The sequence below is a fragment of the Protomyctophum bolini genome (assembly GCF_963924005.1).
Source record: "Protomyctophum bolini genome assembly, chromosome: 21".
Lineage (NCBI taxonomy): Eukaryota > Metazoa > Chordata > Actinopteri > Myctophiformes > Myctophidae > Protomyctophum > Protomyctophum bolini.
In genome coordinates, this window is record NC_137882.1 from 14,584,064 (window position 1) to 14,597,726 (window position 13,663).

Genomic DNA, 13,663 nt, shown 5'->3' on the forward strand with positions numbered 1-13,663 from the left:
CTCTGCTCTGCTCCAGGGCCCACTATAGCCTATTAAGGACATGGAGAGGGCCTATTTAAAGAAGCTGCACACACACACACACACACACACACACACACACACACACACACACACACACACACACATCTCCAGGCCAAACAAACTTATTACACACTCCCCTCTGCAAAACCTCGGGGGACAGCTAAATACCAGCATATCTAGTATGAGAGAGAGAGAGAGGAGAGAGATAAAATGTCATAAAAAGAAAAGGGTTGAAATTTACCTTCCCTCAAATCGGTGTTTCAAAAAGTCAAAGAGTGCTTTTTGCATCATGTCTGTTACCTGTGAACAAACAAAACGTCCCATTTTGAGAAACAATGGAGATAGCATTGGCAACCCTGTAGCTTCCCTTATGCATTATGTTGCCATCACCATGCTCCAAAATCTCCTGGTAGATGGCTGTGTTGACTCCAGTGTGAGGTTTTCACTATCAGTGATGATTTTGGGTGCCATATCCACTGTGTTGTATCAAGTCCAGAGTCAACACAGCCATCTATCAGGATATTTTAGAGCACTTTGTGCTTCAGTATGTTGACAAGCTTTATGGAGATGCTAGCCTGGGCACCATTTCATTTGGGGTATATGATCCGGTCGGGAGCGGATGATATCGTTACGTCATGTTGTTGTAGTATTGTTTTGTAGTCGACAGGCAGGAACAATCAAACAGAACTTCCTTTTCCCTCAAACCGATTTTTCGATTGTTCCTGCCTGTTGACTACAAAACTACACTACAACATAACGTAACGTATCATCCACTCCCGAGCGGATCATATACCTGAAATGAAATAGAGACCAGGCTTTCCTCCGAGGTGGAAAGCCTGGTGAGGCGAGGTTATGGAGATGCAAACTTTCCTTTCCAGCTTGATTTGGCACCTGCCCACATAACTAGCAATTGATGTACTGACAATGATTTTAGTTAGTACTGTGCTACTGACCAGCCAACTGGCCACAGATAATCTATGTTGTATTGTGTAGAGGAAGGTGCGATACATAAGACTCAACAATACAAATTAATTTACGGCTGTTATCAAAGCAAACCTGGGCTTCCATAACACTTCAACAGTGCCACAGGCTGATTACCTTCATGCCACGCCCCATTGATAAAATAATTTGTTCAAAAGTAGCCCAAGTATTGACTGCATAAGTATATACTTTTCAGATGGTAGACATTTCTGGATTAAAAACATTTTTCTTTTTTTTAGAGGTCTAATATTCTAATATTTTGAGATAGGATTTTTTGATTTTCATGAGCCAAAACAAAAAAAGGGTTTAAATATTTCACTGTATGCGCAATGAATTGAGAATATATGAAAGTTTAACTTTTTTATATTATGGAAAACACACAGACACCTTTTTTTAATCCTGAAAAGTTACAGTTTTGGACATTGAGGTTTCCACTCGACAGAGACAACTCCGCTGAATAATGCTGATGAGTTCCTGTATGACCCAGCTAGTGTATCATCAGTACTGCGTGCTGTGAGATTATCCTCTGCCGTGGAGGTGGTGTCAGTGAAGTATTTTATTACCTCGTAGCCCTTCAGAGACGGGCCGACCAGAACCACGGGCCGCATGGAAGGCACCACATCGTATGGAGGAATGTGTTCCGTCTGGAGGGAGCACATCGAGAGGCAAGGAAAGGTTTTTAACAGTCAACATAACATCACAATGGAACAACACTTCTGGGTGGGGGGGGAGCTATTTAAAAGCACAGTTAAGTCCTGGAGTGTTACTTTATCTCCGAGACCCTTTAGGTTCATTTTTGCACTGCACAAATTATCACTCCAGGATTTGGCTGTGCCCTCCCTGGCTGGAACATTTAACACAAACATGAGGTCGCAAAAAAACAAGAGACATTGTTTGTTTGTTTGTTTTTTTGGGGGGGCGGGGGGGGGGGGGATTAATATCGTTGCTGTCGGGGAGAAACCTTGCATCTCCTTATTTCAACGTTTCTTGTCTTTTTATTTGTAAATTAATATATTAATAAGTAAGTAAGTAGCCTTGCCGAGCCATGAGGCCCATAGGGCAGGATCCTATCTCCTGTTTCTGTAGCGTGAGGCAGCTTGATGTACACCCCCTGGACATGACGCTAGTATGTCGCAGGGACTTACCCCCAATCCAGCCCTTGATGCGGATTGTCAAGCAGGGAGGCATTGGGTCCCATTTTTACAGTCTTTGGTATGACCCGGCCAGGGATTGAACCCGACCTCCCAGTATCAGGGCGGACACTCTAACCACAAGGCCACTGAGCTGGTTATATATATTAATACCCTACACAAAAGTAGTGAAAATAGCCAATCTACAAGCTCACGTGTCATGCAATGCATTGGGAACTTAACTTGTAGGTTGGCTATTTTCACCATTTCAAAAATGTTTAAAAAAATAATATATATGTTTTAAAAGTAACGGTTTTGGACGTACGAGGTTTACACCCGACAGCGACGATTCATTCTTGTGGATGAAAATCTTAATGCAACTTCTGAAAAGAAGAAGGCTCCATAACGATGACAATGAAAGATGAAAGTCATCCTCATGGGGGCACCAACACATTCCAAAGAGTACAGAAGTGAAGTCACTCGTTCATCTTAGAATCGTCTCAATTGTAATCCAAAAATAAACAAATTGTCCCAGCGCTGTTGTCAGGGTCACTCATACTTCTCGTACAAAACTGTGGAATGCACTTCCCATTGCAGTCAGAACTGCAGCATCACTCCCAATCTTCCGCCGTAGTCTGAAAACCCACCTTTTCAGACTCCATCATGGCCCATAGCACTTACCCCACCCCCTTAGATAGCAATTCTAGTAGTCATAGCACGTCATAGTACATATGTGTAGCATAGTAGTATAGATGTATAGCTTATATGTATAGTTTCATTATAGATATTCCACTGTTACTTTCTTAGCTACGCATGTTTCATGATAAATGTCTTTATGTGATGTATTCCCATTCTTTTGTTCTTGCTTAATGTAAGTCGCTCTGGATTAAGAGCGTCTGCTAAATGCCTAAATTGTAAATTGTAAATTGTAAATTGTACTTCTGTTTCTGGTGAAAATAGAAATAATTCTGCGGCAGACCAGTAACGCTAGCGTTAGTTGATGCTTAATATCCATATAAAACCACGGGCTCATTTATTTTTGGAACACAGTTAATGCCACGATATTAATCACATAATGAAAAAATAAAATAAAAAACGTGACCAGATAGGATGCGAAAAATTACATCAGACTTCGGTACTCAATTGGGAGCAATGTTACAGGAAGAGGTTAGTAGTCAGACAGGCGAAAACAACCGTAGAAGATCTACGACTGTTTACAACAGAGAGAGACACGCAGCACTGTTAGTTTGGAACGCGACGCGTGGGAGCTCAGTGTGTAACAGCTTCTATTTCTTTTAAAATACCCCCCCCCCACCCTCTTTAGTAGTTACCTAGGCTATTCCCCATGCACGGACCAAACGATAGCTGCTGGGAATTGAACCCACCTATCTGTGGTGGTGAATGAACAGTTTACCTATAGTCTACTACACCACCCAGAAGCCCATCCTGGAATTATAGTGTTGTGAAAGCCAAGTTAAAAACTAAAAATAGTAATCGAAATGGAAAATGTCAATACAGGAAATTCTATTCTCAGACCATTAAAACTCATTCACTGCCACTGATGAATATATGTGTGATATCAATCCATTGGCGTATATATTTGTGATTTCAAACCATTGACAAATATATTTGTGATTTCAATACAATGACGAATATATTTGTGATTTCAATACATTGACGAATATATTTGTGATGTCAATCCAAGCCGCAGTTTTTCTTTTTGTGCCCTATCTGTATGCTGTATGGTAGAGTATGTTAATACAATATAACATACACAATTGGGGTGGTTGTATTTTGTCTCCCTGCTTTTCTATTGTGACATTTAGATTGTGACGTCAAAGGTCATCTCTCATGAATTTTGACCTGATGGCCAAGATTAGCTCAATGGTAAAAAATTCAGCACTTGCACGGGAAACCGGGTTCAAATCCGGGGCAGAAGAGGAAAGTTACATAGTGCCGCTTGGCGCTTTCAGTTATTAATTCATAAGGGTCCACAGCTGTGCACCCATCAGTCTCATATAGCGACCATGTGACAGAGAGAGGTAGGCTATGTTTGAAAGGGTGCAAAGGTGAGAGAACTCTGGAGAGCAGTGGAGGAACAAACAATGTGTTCCATCTCTGACGGTCAGCGCCGGTGACCGTGCATGATTGTGCAAGTAAGTCTAAATAAACTGCAGGAAACAGCAATGATACCTGGGAGAATGAAGGCGAATAGAGGGCGGCTTCTACCACCCACCCCACTGGGAATGTTAAGTTGTCACAGCAGCATATCACAGCTTGTACCTGTGTGAGTGAGACTGTGTGTGTGTGTGACTACAAGTACTGTATACCCACTTGAGAGAGAGAGAGAGAGAGAGCGAGATATATATATATATAATTTACTTGCCGCGACCAATACAAATTGGTCAGCGAACCCTTCCCTAACAGTGCCTTATGCAGTTGGTTGGAGTATAGTGTGCTACATAGCCTACTGTACACACCCGGCCCGGATGTCAGAAGCTAAGTTTATCCATAGGCTGAAAATACGCATCCTTTTGTCTCTGTCCCTCTTCTCTTTATGACGTGTTTTCGGTGTACATAAAATCCGTCTCACTTGTCCCTCTTCTTTTCTCATCTCCCCTTCCCTTCCCACTCTACTTTAGTGTTCCTTACATGGTTCTGCCGTCTGCCGTCACTGGGATCCCTTGGGACGTTTCATTTTACATCAAGAGCACAGAGAAGCAGTGAAAGATGCTTGCTTTATTGTTGACTAACACAACGCTATTATTGGACAACGTTGTTCCTGTGAAATACGTCAGTCACTGTACCCTTCAGTCCCTTAGTTTATAAGAACAACATTTATGGGAAAAAGGGTCTAATTTGCTGCCAGCTATACTTTCAGATCAGAAAATGTCAATGTTTTAAGACCAGAAAGACCATGCTTCAGCTTTATGTATGCACTGCAAAACAATACCATAAAATACATAAAAAATCCCATTAACATTAACAAGTATAGCGACCAATATTACGTTATCGTTCTCACCTTTCAGTATAATTCTGGTTTGGAAATGACAGAATTACAGTAGCCTACTCCTATCTCTATCTAACCTATTAACTACTTAAACCTTGTAGGCCTATTTAACAAATGAATACTTGTAGAGATGCAATTTGTTAGCCCCAGAATAGAAGCTAGCTAGGGTTCATGTGGTTAAAAATCTGTGCACACCGAGGTCCCACTAAACACGGACTGTAAATATTACACAAGCAAACAAACAAAAGGACAACAAATATAGGGATCACAGCACTGGTGAGTAGAGGAAGGGATTGTGGTGGGGGGGGGGGGTGGTCAGTAAAGAAGAGTAACACTGCAGAGGTAAATCCCAAAGCCCCCCCCCCCCCAGCCCCCCCAAGGCCCCTGCTCTGCACCCCAACTTACCGACTTAAGGGGCAGCTTCTGCTTAGCTACGGTGAGATGGAAGAGGAGAGAGAGAGAGGTTAAGAACATGCATGCACGCAGACGGCTCCGTGCACGCCAAGCGGAAGAACACGTGGACAAGTAGACGAGATTAAGAATGGACGCTATAAGTGAGCAGCCACAGGCATTTTTGCCGTCAGAGCCGTGCGGACGGACGGACGGACGGACGGAACAGAGGAAGAGAGAGAAGGGTAAGGGCTGGCTGGCACAGTGCCTCCGGTTTTACCTTCTTAAAGAAGGGCAATCGTTTCTCTTTTGCTAGGGGCGACGAGACGGCATTTGGACTGGCTCTAGGGGAGCACAGGTGGACTGGAAGTTCATTGTCCTCGGGGTCTAAGCCTGTGGCGTCTATGTCAATGGCTACGCACACAGACAAACAAGACCACCGTCATACACAGGCCAATACAACGTGGGGGGGGGAGTCTACAGAAAACAGATTAAAAGTGCATGGAGGACCGATACAGAATGTAGCTTACTGCAGAGAGATAACACATTTAAAAACATATTAATGGTGACAAAAAAACACAAAATGGAGAGGCACACGATATAATATAGCAGCTGTGCCAAAAAAATCGTAATGACTCTAAGCATGAATTTAATCAGTAAAGTAAGTAAAAATTATCTATTTATTTATGTGGAGGAATTCAGGAAGTTAGTTTAACATTTGAGGTAAAAGGGAAGTGTCAGGAAAGACATCAATAACTCACCAGAAGAAGGAGGGGTAGATTTCCGCGAGTTGGGAATGACTTCACCTAAACTAGAGGATGAGTGTGCTCCCAACTTGCTGCAAAAGAGAGACAGTGTTTTGTCACGATAATTTTGCATTAAATCACAGATCCCCAATAAAGCCTGAGTAAAAGCTCTTTTTACAATGGAAGTGAATGTCAGCAGTGACTTTTTTTTACACACATAGTTGCTTTGTTGCCCAATAGAGTTAAGAGGTTTTGCCCGAAGCGTTTTATTTTACTACTTTTCATTGGTTTCATATTTTTAAGTGACTATGTGTGTGGGTGGGTGGGTGGGTGTGTGTGTGGGTGGGTGGGTGGCTGGGTGCGTCCGAGCACGAAAACAGCATGGTTGTTTTTCACCACCTGTGAGCAACCTAACACACACACAAACACACGCACATATTAACTGTATATATGGTGATTTCGGGTGTGCCAGTACAGTACAGTGACAATACAGTACAGTAGAGGGACCCCCACACGGTAACTCTGTCATTTCTCAACTGTTTCGGACGCGGGCGGCTCGCCAGAATCGGGCCGGTGCGTTCCTGTGGGTCTGGAACCCCCGGGCACCCCCACACGGGGTTGCACCACTTACTTCACACAGGTGTGATTTTTTTAACCAACACAAACATAAGGGTGTTAACAATTTACAATTTAGGCATTTAGCAGACGCTCTTGATCCAGAGCGACTTACATTTAAGCAAAAACAAAGCATGTCATCATACATCACATATCAAAATATATAACATATATGTTAAAAACCACTGCAATGCAAAACAATCAAAAACCTCAAAAATGGAGTTAGGTTAAGTTTCCTCCCGACAGCAACGAATATATACGGTACTGTGTATATATATAAATATATACAGTATATACACACACACACACACACACACACACACCCCGGTATACTGTATCATACACATACCGGTGTGTGTGTGTGTGTGTGTGTGTATATATATATATATAGTGGGCCCTGGCCCACACGTTGGGAATCGCTGGACTGTGTGGGTCAGGGGGTTGCCATGGCGACCGGCTGTGTCCGTCCATACCTGACGAGGAACTTGCCATGCTTGGCTCTCTGCTCCTGCAGGATGCGCGTGTGTTCGATCTTCACAGGACTGGGGATGAAACCGATCTCACAGCCTTCCTTCACCAGACGTCCTATCCACCAGTCATTGTTGAATTTCTATCACAGATGAGGTTACATTCACAAAATCTTGAATATTTTGAATATTTGCCGATTCTATTCTATTCCATCAACCTCGGTATTCTCTCTTGAGCATGAAACGTAATCATCACCCCTTTTGTCGTCAGCATCATCACCCATTTTGACCCGAGATCAGATTCTGAAAATGTCTTCTACATCCTGACAGTTTTCTGAAAAAGCTATGTTTCGATTTTTCTAAAATAGCATACCTACAAGCTCGTAGCACGCCACTCGGTGGCGCGCTATGAGCTTGTAGATCTGCTATTTTTCAATAGCTAAAGCATAGCATAACACCAAAAGGGGTTCCCGCCCCCAAAATGGGTTAATATCAACATTCCAAAGTGACCGCATGGCCTGTTCTTCTTACCTCTTTGACGTGGAGGAAGTCTTTAGCCTCAAAGGAGATGGCCATACCCGGAACAGGGACGTCGTCGCCATCACTGGCGCTGTAGTTGACATTTGTGCGGACGGCAAACGCAACCGGTTTAGTCTGGACGAAGAAGAGGTGGAAAAACATCAGGCTTTAGCTGTGTATATTTGACTTTTTATCCATTTTATTATTTTCTTCATTTCAATAGCATCTGATTCTAGTAACATGGTTAATAACTTTTTTTACCGTCGGGTAGAAACCTCATATGTCCAAAACTGTACAATTTCAGGATTCAAGCTGATCTACAGTACAAGCTTAAATAAGTAAAGCTTCAATCTGCTACTTCTGATGCTTTCGTGTGCATGCTGTAGTAAATGAGGTATACATTGATGAAAAAGCACCCCAAAAATGTAAATATCGAGATAAGAGGTCTCTGCCTGACACCAATAATATATTTTTTGGCCTTTGTGCGAGGTGTAAACCTAATCCAGAGTGGGATGCATGAATGCTGTGACTCATCCGTTTTGATTGATTGATTTATTGATTTTCAAAAACAGCAACAGTGTAGAGTCAAACACTTGGTCCAAAAGGGATAGCACCAGTCCTTGCGGTCTTGTTTCCATTTAGGCCTTATATTATGCAATCAATTCATCACAGAAAAAGAAAAAAAAATCCAATATCATCACAGGAAAAAAACCCCACTGTATGTGCAGGGTGATAAAAAAAAAGGAAGGGGGAGATATCCTCACCCAGGATATCTCTCTGTGGGGAGGAAGGGGGAGATATCCTCACCCAGGATATCTCTCTGTGGGGAGGAAGGGGGAGATATCCTCACCCAGGATATCTCTCTGTGGGGAGGAAGGGAGATATCCTAACCCAGGATATCTCTCTATGGGGAGGAAGGGGGAGATATCCTAACCCAGGACATCTCTCTATGAAAGATGACGATCACTGTGACTCCGTTATGGGCTTAATACATTGAATATGTCACAACAATAGAATGTGACACGATCGATGACGGCGCTTTGTGCTAAACGGTCCAGTCATGTAGAACCACACCAGTAAAACCAGACAGGTTTCTTTGTTGTTGTTGTTGTTTTGTTTTTTTAATATAGTTTTACTTGCCTTGCGTATACTCGCGAGTTAACGACAGGCAACGGCACTCACTGTAATGGTTCATAAATCTGGTCTGGGATCTTTACAATGGGCCAAATCAATATTGGTCTTTCCTATCAAGTCATCTGTGACCTTCCGTCGCTGGGAACAGCAGTCAGTCCATTTAGATAATACATAAACCTAATGAAATGTTTTCTCTGTCCCTCCACCGTTCCAACGGCTTTATGCTGCCGATTGATCCAGCTCCTTAAACACGTAGGCACAACGGCAACATACATATTTGGACTACGACACCACAGCAAATTTCTCTCTGCCTCACTGTAAAGACACAATACTTTTGCTGTGAAAAATGGGATTTGGCAAAGACCGATTGGGTCTTGACATATAACAAAACAAAAAAATCATGTGTCCAGCTTGTGATGTCCGTCATCCATGACATCAGTCGTCTATGTCATGACATATCTTATGTTATTATGACACATTTCAGGCACACAACACATAATCATAATATTTGAACTGGGGACCCACCTAAAACATAATATTTGAACTGGGGACCCCCAAAATCAAAGTCGAACAAGCACTTGGAATTGTAGGAGTTGAGGCATTACATATCGTTTGATTCGGTTCCACAAATATTGTGCAAATAGGCTTACAAAATGTTTGACAGTTTCATAGTATAATTTACTTTGGTATTTTTTTTCCCCAAGGTATTAAAAAGGTCTTAAAAGTCCCTAAATTGTCACTTCACTATCATCTGGGGACCACTGGGGGTCTCGACCCACAGGTTGAGAACCACTATCTTATGATATGACTCTAAATGTGGGCACGTTTTTAGCCTGCCCCATTGGCATCCATTATAGAATTAAATATTTAGTAGTATTAAAGAAAAATGTGAAAATGAGTGGAGGAACTTCTGTGTCCTACTCTCTGGCAGTGTGCATACTCTGGCACTAATAGGTACAATCTGAAATAGATCCTCAGATCCTCATTGTGCTTTAGGAAATAATCTCAGTGCGTGTTTGGCACATCCCCAACAGATTATCCCTTAAAAAAGTGCAGAAAGCCTGAAACTGGGCTGACTGAAGCATCAAGCCAAATAAACAGCTAGTATTAAGGTGAATCCACACCAAACAGGCTTGTCCAGACTAGTCCAAGACTACTTAAAACTGTCAGATTGCAACAGACTAGCATTTTTAATCAGCACAAACCAGTCGGCCGACGAAACATAATTTTTCCCCATGCAAATTAGCCTGCTGTGCTGGTTTGCAGTGTTGCCAGTTCTGCTTATTATAAGTGACTTTGGGCTAGTTTTCCCGTAACATAGCTTAATATTCATAGTTGCACATTGCTTTAGTTTGGGCTTATTTGGGCTTGCTTTCACGATTCTTTTAGAAAATAGGCTCAAGTGGTGAAAATGGTTGCTTTTTTTGGGCTTGTTTTCCTAGTAGTCAGCACTGAAACATGACGAGCAGACTAGAGATCCACTCTACAGTGGAGTATATTACCCCCTCATCACTACAACATGGATAGCGTCTGCTCCCTAGAGTCGCTAACTGACCAAACATGCTTGGTTCTTCATCAACAGGTTCCGACTCGCCGGGAAGGCGATATGGACGTTGGACGGCAAGCGACGGGAGCTTGTCGTCAGGAGTCTCCTGCCGACAAGCTTTTAAACTGGCCGACAGCCTGTGCTGTCTTGAGCTGATTTTACAGAACTGGCATATTCTGTAACTAAATATTTAACTGCAGCCTGAAGAGGGCAGGGGGTTTTGGGAGGAAGCTAGGACAAAGTTCAGTTTTACCATGTTTCCTGAAATGCATTTTGGTTCCAAGCCAATGATGAGTTGGTTAGAGAGACGGGGGTGGGGGGGGGGCATAGCTGCATGGGTAGATGTCTAAGGGAAGTACAAGAATTTGGAGTGTTGTGATTGGTCGAAAAAAGATCGTTTCCTGGGGAAATACGTACAGCGGCTTTTCTCTTAAGAGAGGAGACAAGAGGAATGAGGCTAGCCTGGTTTCCAGCCTGATTCGCTGCATTCCGTGATCTGTTTTGTCACTTCTACTCAGTCTGGAAAGTCTCCTATCCAAGGTAGCAATACCACAGTGGAGAAATACTACTACAAGTAAAAAGACTGTGTTCAAAATGTTACTTGAGTAAAAATACAGTATTAAGTACCAAAAGAAAAACTAGATCTACAAGCATCTAAAAGCGTTTCAAATAGCCTACTGGTATAGAATAGTGGTTTGTATGTACTATATGTGTACATACATGTATATGTATTTTATAATATCTTTATAATATAATTGATATCTGCAGTTTTCAAAGTTTTCAAATGTAGCGGAGTAAACGTAAAAAAAAATCCTCTGAGATGTACAGTAGGGCGATAGAAGTAAAAGTATTGAAAATTGGAAATACTCCAGTAAAGTAAAAGTACCTCAACACTGTACTTTAAGTACAGTGCTTGGTTACTTTGTAAGTTTGTACCACTGGTCAGATTCAAACTGTGGTCCTGGCAGCTCGTTTCACTGTGCACTAACCAGCTCACCACCAGACTGCAGACCCTGTTTATCTACTCTGTTCACTGTGCACTAACCAGCTCACCACCAGACTGCAGACCCTGTTTAGCTATTGTAAGAACAAATTGTTTTTTCCTGATAAAAGGAGATTGCACTTTTACATAATAACCTGTGTACTGTCAGTACAGTACAACTGTATGACAGCACCGTTATCATCATTACAACGGGCAGAATGAGCTGGCCCTGTGTTGCGCATGCCGCGCATCAACCCCATTATCTTCTCTCTCTGTGTGTGTGTGTGTGTGTGTGTGTGTGTGTGTGTGTGTGTGTGTGCACATGCGTGCGTGTGTGTGTGTGTGTGTGTGTACAGCACTGGCACTAACATGATGGCAGACAGAGGACAGAGTGTCCTTGATGGTGGGTGGACGCTTGCACTGGGCCCACATGGTTGAGCAAAGGTAGCCGGATGGATCCATTAGGACGGTGTGTGTGTGTGTGTGTGTGTGTGTGTGTGTGTATATGCTTTCTCCCAAAGGAGATGGACAGCCCAGCCCGTCTCATGGACCACTGCCTTTTCCTTTTCCTCTCAGCTGTTTCCACTCGTGTCAATCAATTACGGGTGTTGGCACACTGGGCTTTCTATAGGCCGCCTAATGGCATTTTACAGATCCTCCAGGGCGCGCACACGCACACACGCACTCACACACACACACACACACACACACACACACACGCAAACACACACAGACACACAGACACACACACACACACACACACAGGTATCAGCACTCACACATCTCCGCCTGACCACCGGCCTAATGTTCCTCATCCTCTCCATCCTTACGTAACACACAGCTAGGCCTTCATTAGGTATGCTGTATTGACCGCAGTGAGTGAGGTAGGTTGACGTGGAGGCGCGCGCGGGGGGGGGGGGGGGGGGGGGACAGCGGCGGAGGAGGAGGAAATGGGAACGAGAAAATGGAACGAGATGAAAGAGAGCAAAAGGAGAGAGGAGCAAGATGTACCATGCAAAGGGTTGACGGAAGCCAAGGGCAGACCACAAGAGAGAGGGAGACCGGGTGGATAGAATCAGAATGAGATGGACAGACAGAGAGAAGACAGAGAGAGAGAGAGAGAGAGAGAGAGAGACACACACATGTAGACAGACAGACAGACAGACAGACAGAGAGAGAGAGAGAGAGATAGAGAGAGAGACAGACGGACGGACAGAGAGAGAGAGAGAGAGAGAGAGAGATAGAGAGAGAGAGATACGGAAAAGAGGTATAGAGATAAGGCTTGATTTATAGTTGGTTATGCGCCAGAGCCAAGCTCGCAATGCAACGCGGCCAATCTCGTAGAGCAGCTATTCTCTGTACGTGATGCCGACGTGCAGCAAAGTATAACAGCTCTTTTATACTCGAGAGGAGTCTGATCTGTAACTGGGAACCCTGGAGGGCAGCGCTGTGGTCCATGGCCAATTAACACAACGCAGACACCCCTGGCTACAGCATATCTCATCACACCATGAATATTTAATCCTGTCCTCTGAACACGGCCAGTGTGCTATAGCCCTCACTGTCGCTGATTTTCTATGTAACATACAGCGCTCACAGCCTTCCCCAGCATGTATGCGCAGGATCCCCTGCTGCCGTAAATCAGAGATCTGCTTATTGTTTCACCTTGAATGTTCACCTATCAATTCCAAATGAATCGTCTTCAGGCTTGTAGCTCGCTATCTAACTCTGGGCTCTAGCCTTGGGGTTCACAGGGAGCTTGTAAATTTGACTTTTATGTGCCACAAACGTCCTCATAATCTTCATTAATCCAGTGTGAGTTTAGCACAGCCTTGTGTCTGTTTCAGTACAAATATAGCAATCTACAAGTTCACAATGCCATACCTTTCGCAATAAAAAAAAAGTATGTGTATTTTTAAATCCAGTCCTATATTGCACCGATCAGAGCACCGAGTTATGGCCGTTTAAAGTGTTAAACACTGCTGTATAGTCTGTAGTGCTAGCCTGACTTCTGGCCTGATTCACTGTGTTCCATGGATCCTTTTTGTCACTTCGCTACTCAAGTGACAAAACAAATCCATGGAACGTAGTAGTGCATCAGGCTGAAAAGGTTTTTTTGGTG

The 13,663-nt window shown here is 43.3% G+C and overlaps 1 protein-coding gene across 6 annotated transcripts in view; it reads right to left on the reverse strand.

Annotated features, from left to right (window-relative positions):
* The window catches only part of cacnb2a (calcium channel, voltage-dependent, beta 2a), a 93,980-nt gene that overhangs the window by 14,059 nt on the left and 66,258 nt on the right, over positions 1 to 13,663 (reverse strand). For 4 of the 6 annotated variants that reach the window (XM_080794360.1, XM_080794359.1, XM_080794362.1 and 1 more), the window contains 6 exons: positions 7,892 to 8,014; positions 7,367 to 7,503; positions 6,294 to 6,370; positions 5,813 to 5,946; positions 1,566 to 1,646; positions 263 to 321 (listed from right to left, as the gene is read on the reverse strand). In XM_080794360.1, the coding sequence (XP_080650486.1) occupies positions 263 to 321; positions 1,566 to 1,646; positions 5,813 to 5,946; positions 6,294 to 6,370; positions 7,367 to 7,503; positions 7,892 to 8,014 (611 nt within the window). Of the gene's footprint in view, positions 1 to 262; positions 322 to 1,565; positions 1,647 to 5,547; positions 5,574 to 5,812; positions 5,947 to 6,293; positions 6,371 to 7,366; positions 7,504 to 7,891; positions 8,015 to 13,663 lie in introns of all 6 variants that reach the window. The other 2 variants (XM_080794361.1, XM_080794364.1) reach the window with 1 other exon arrangement.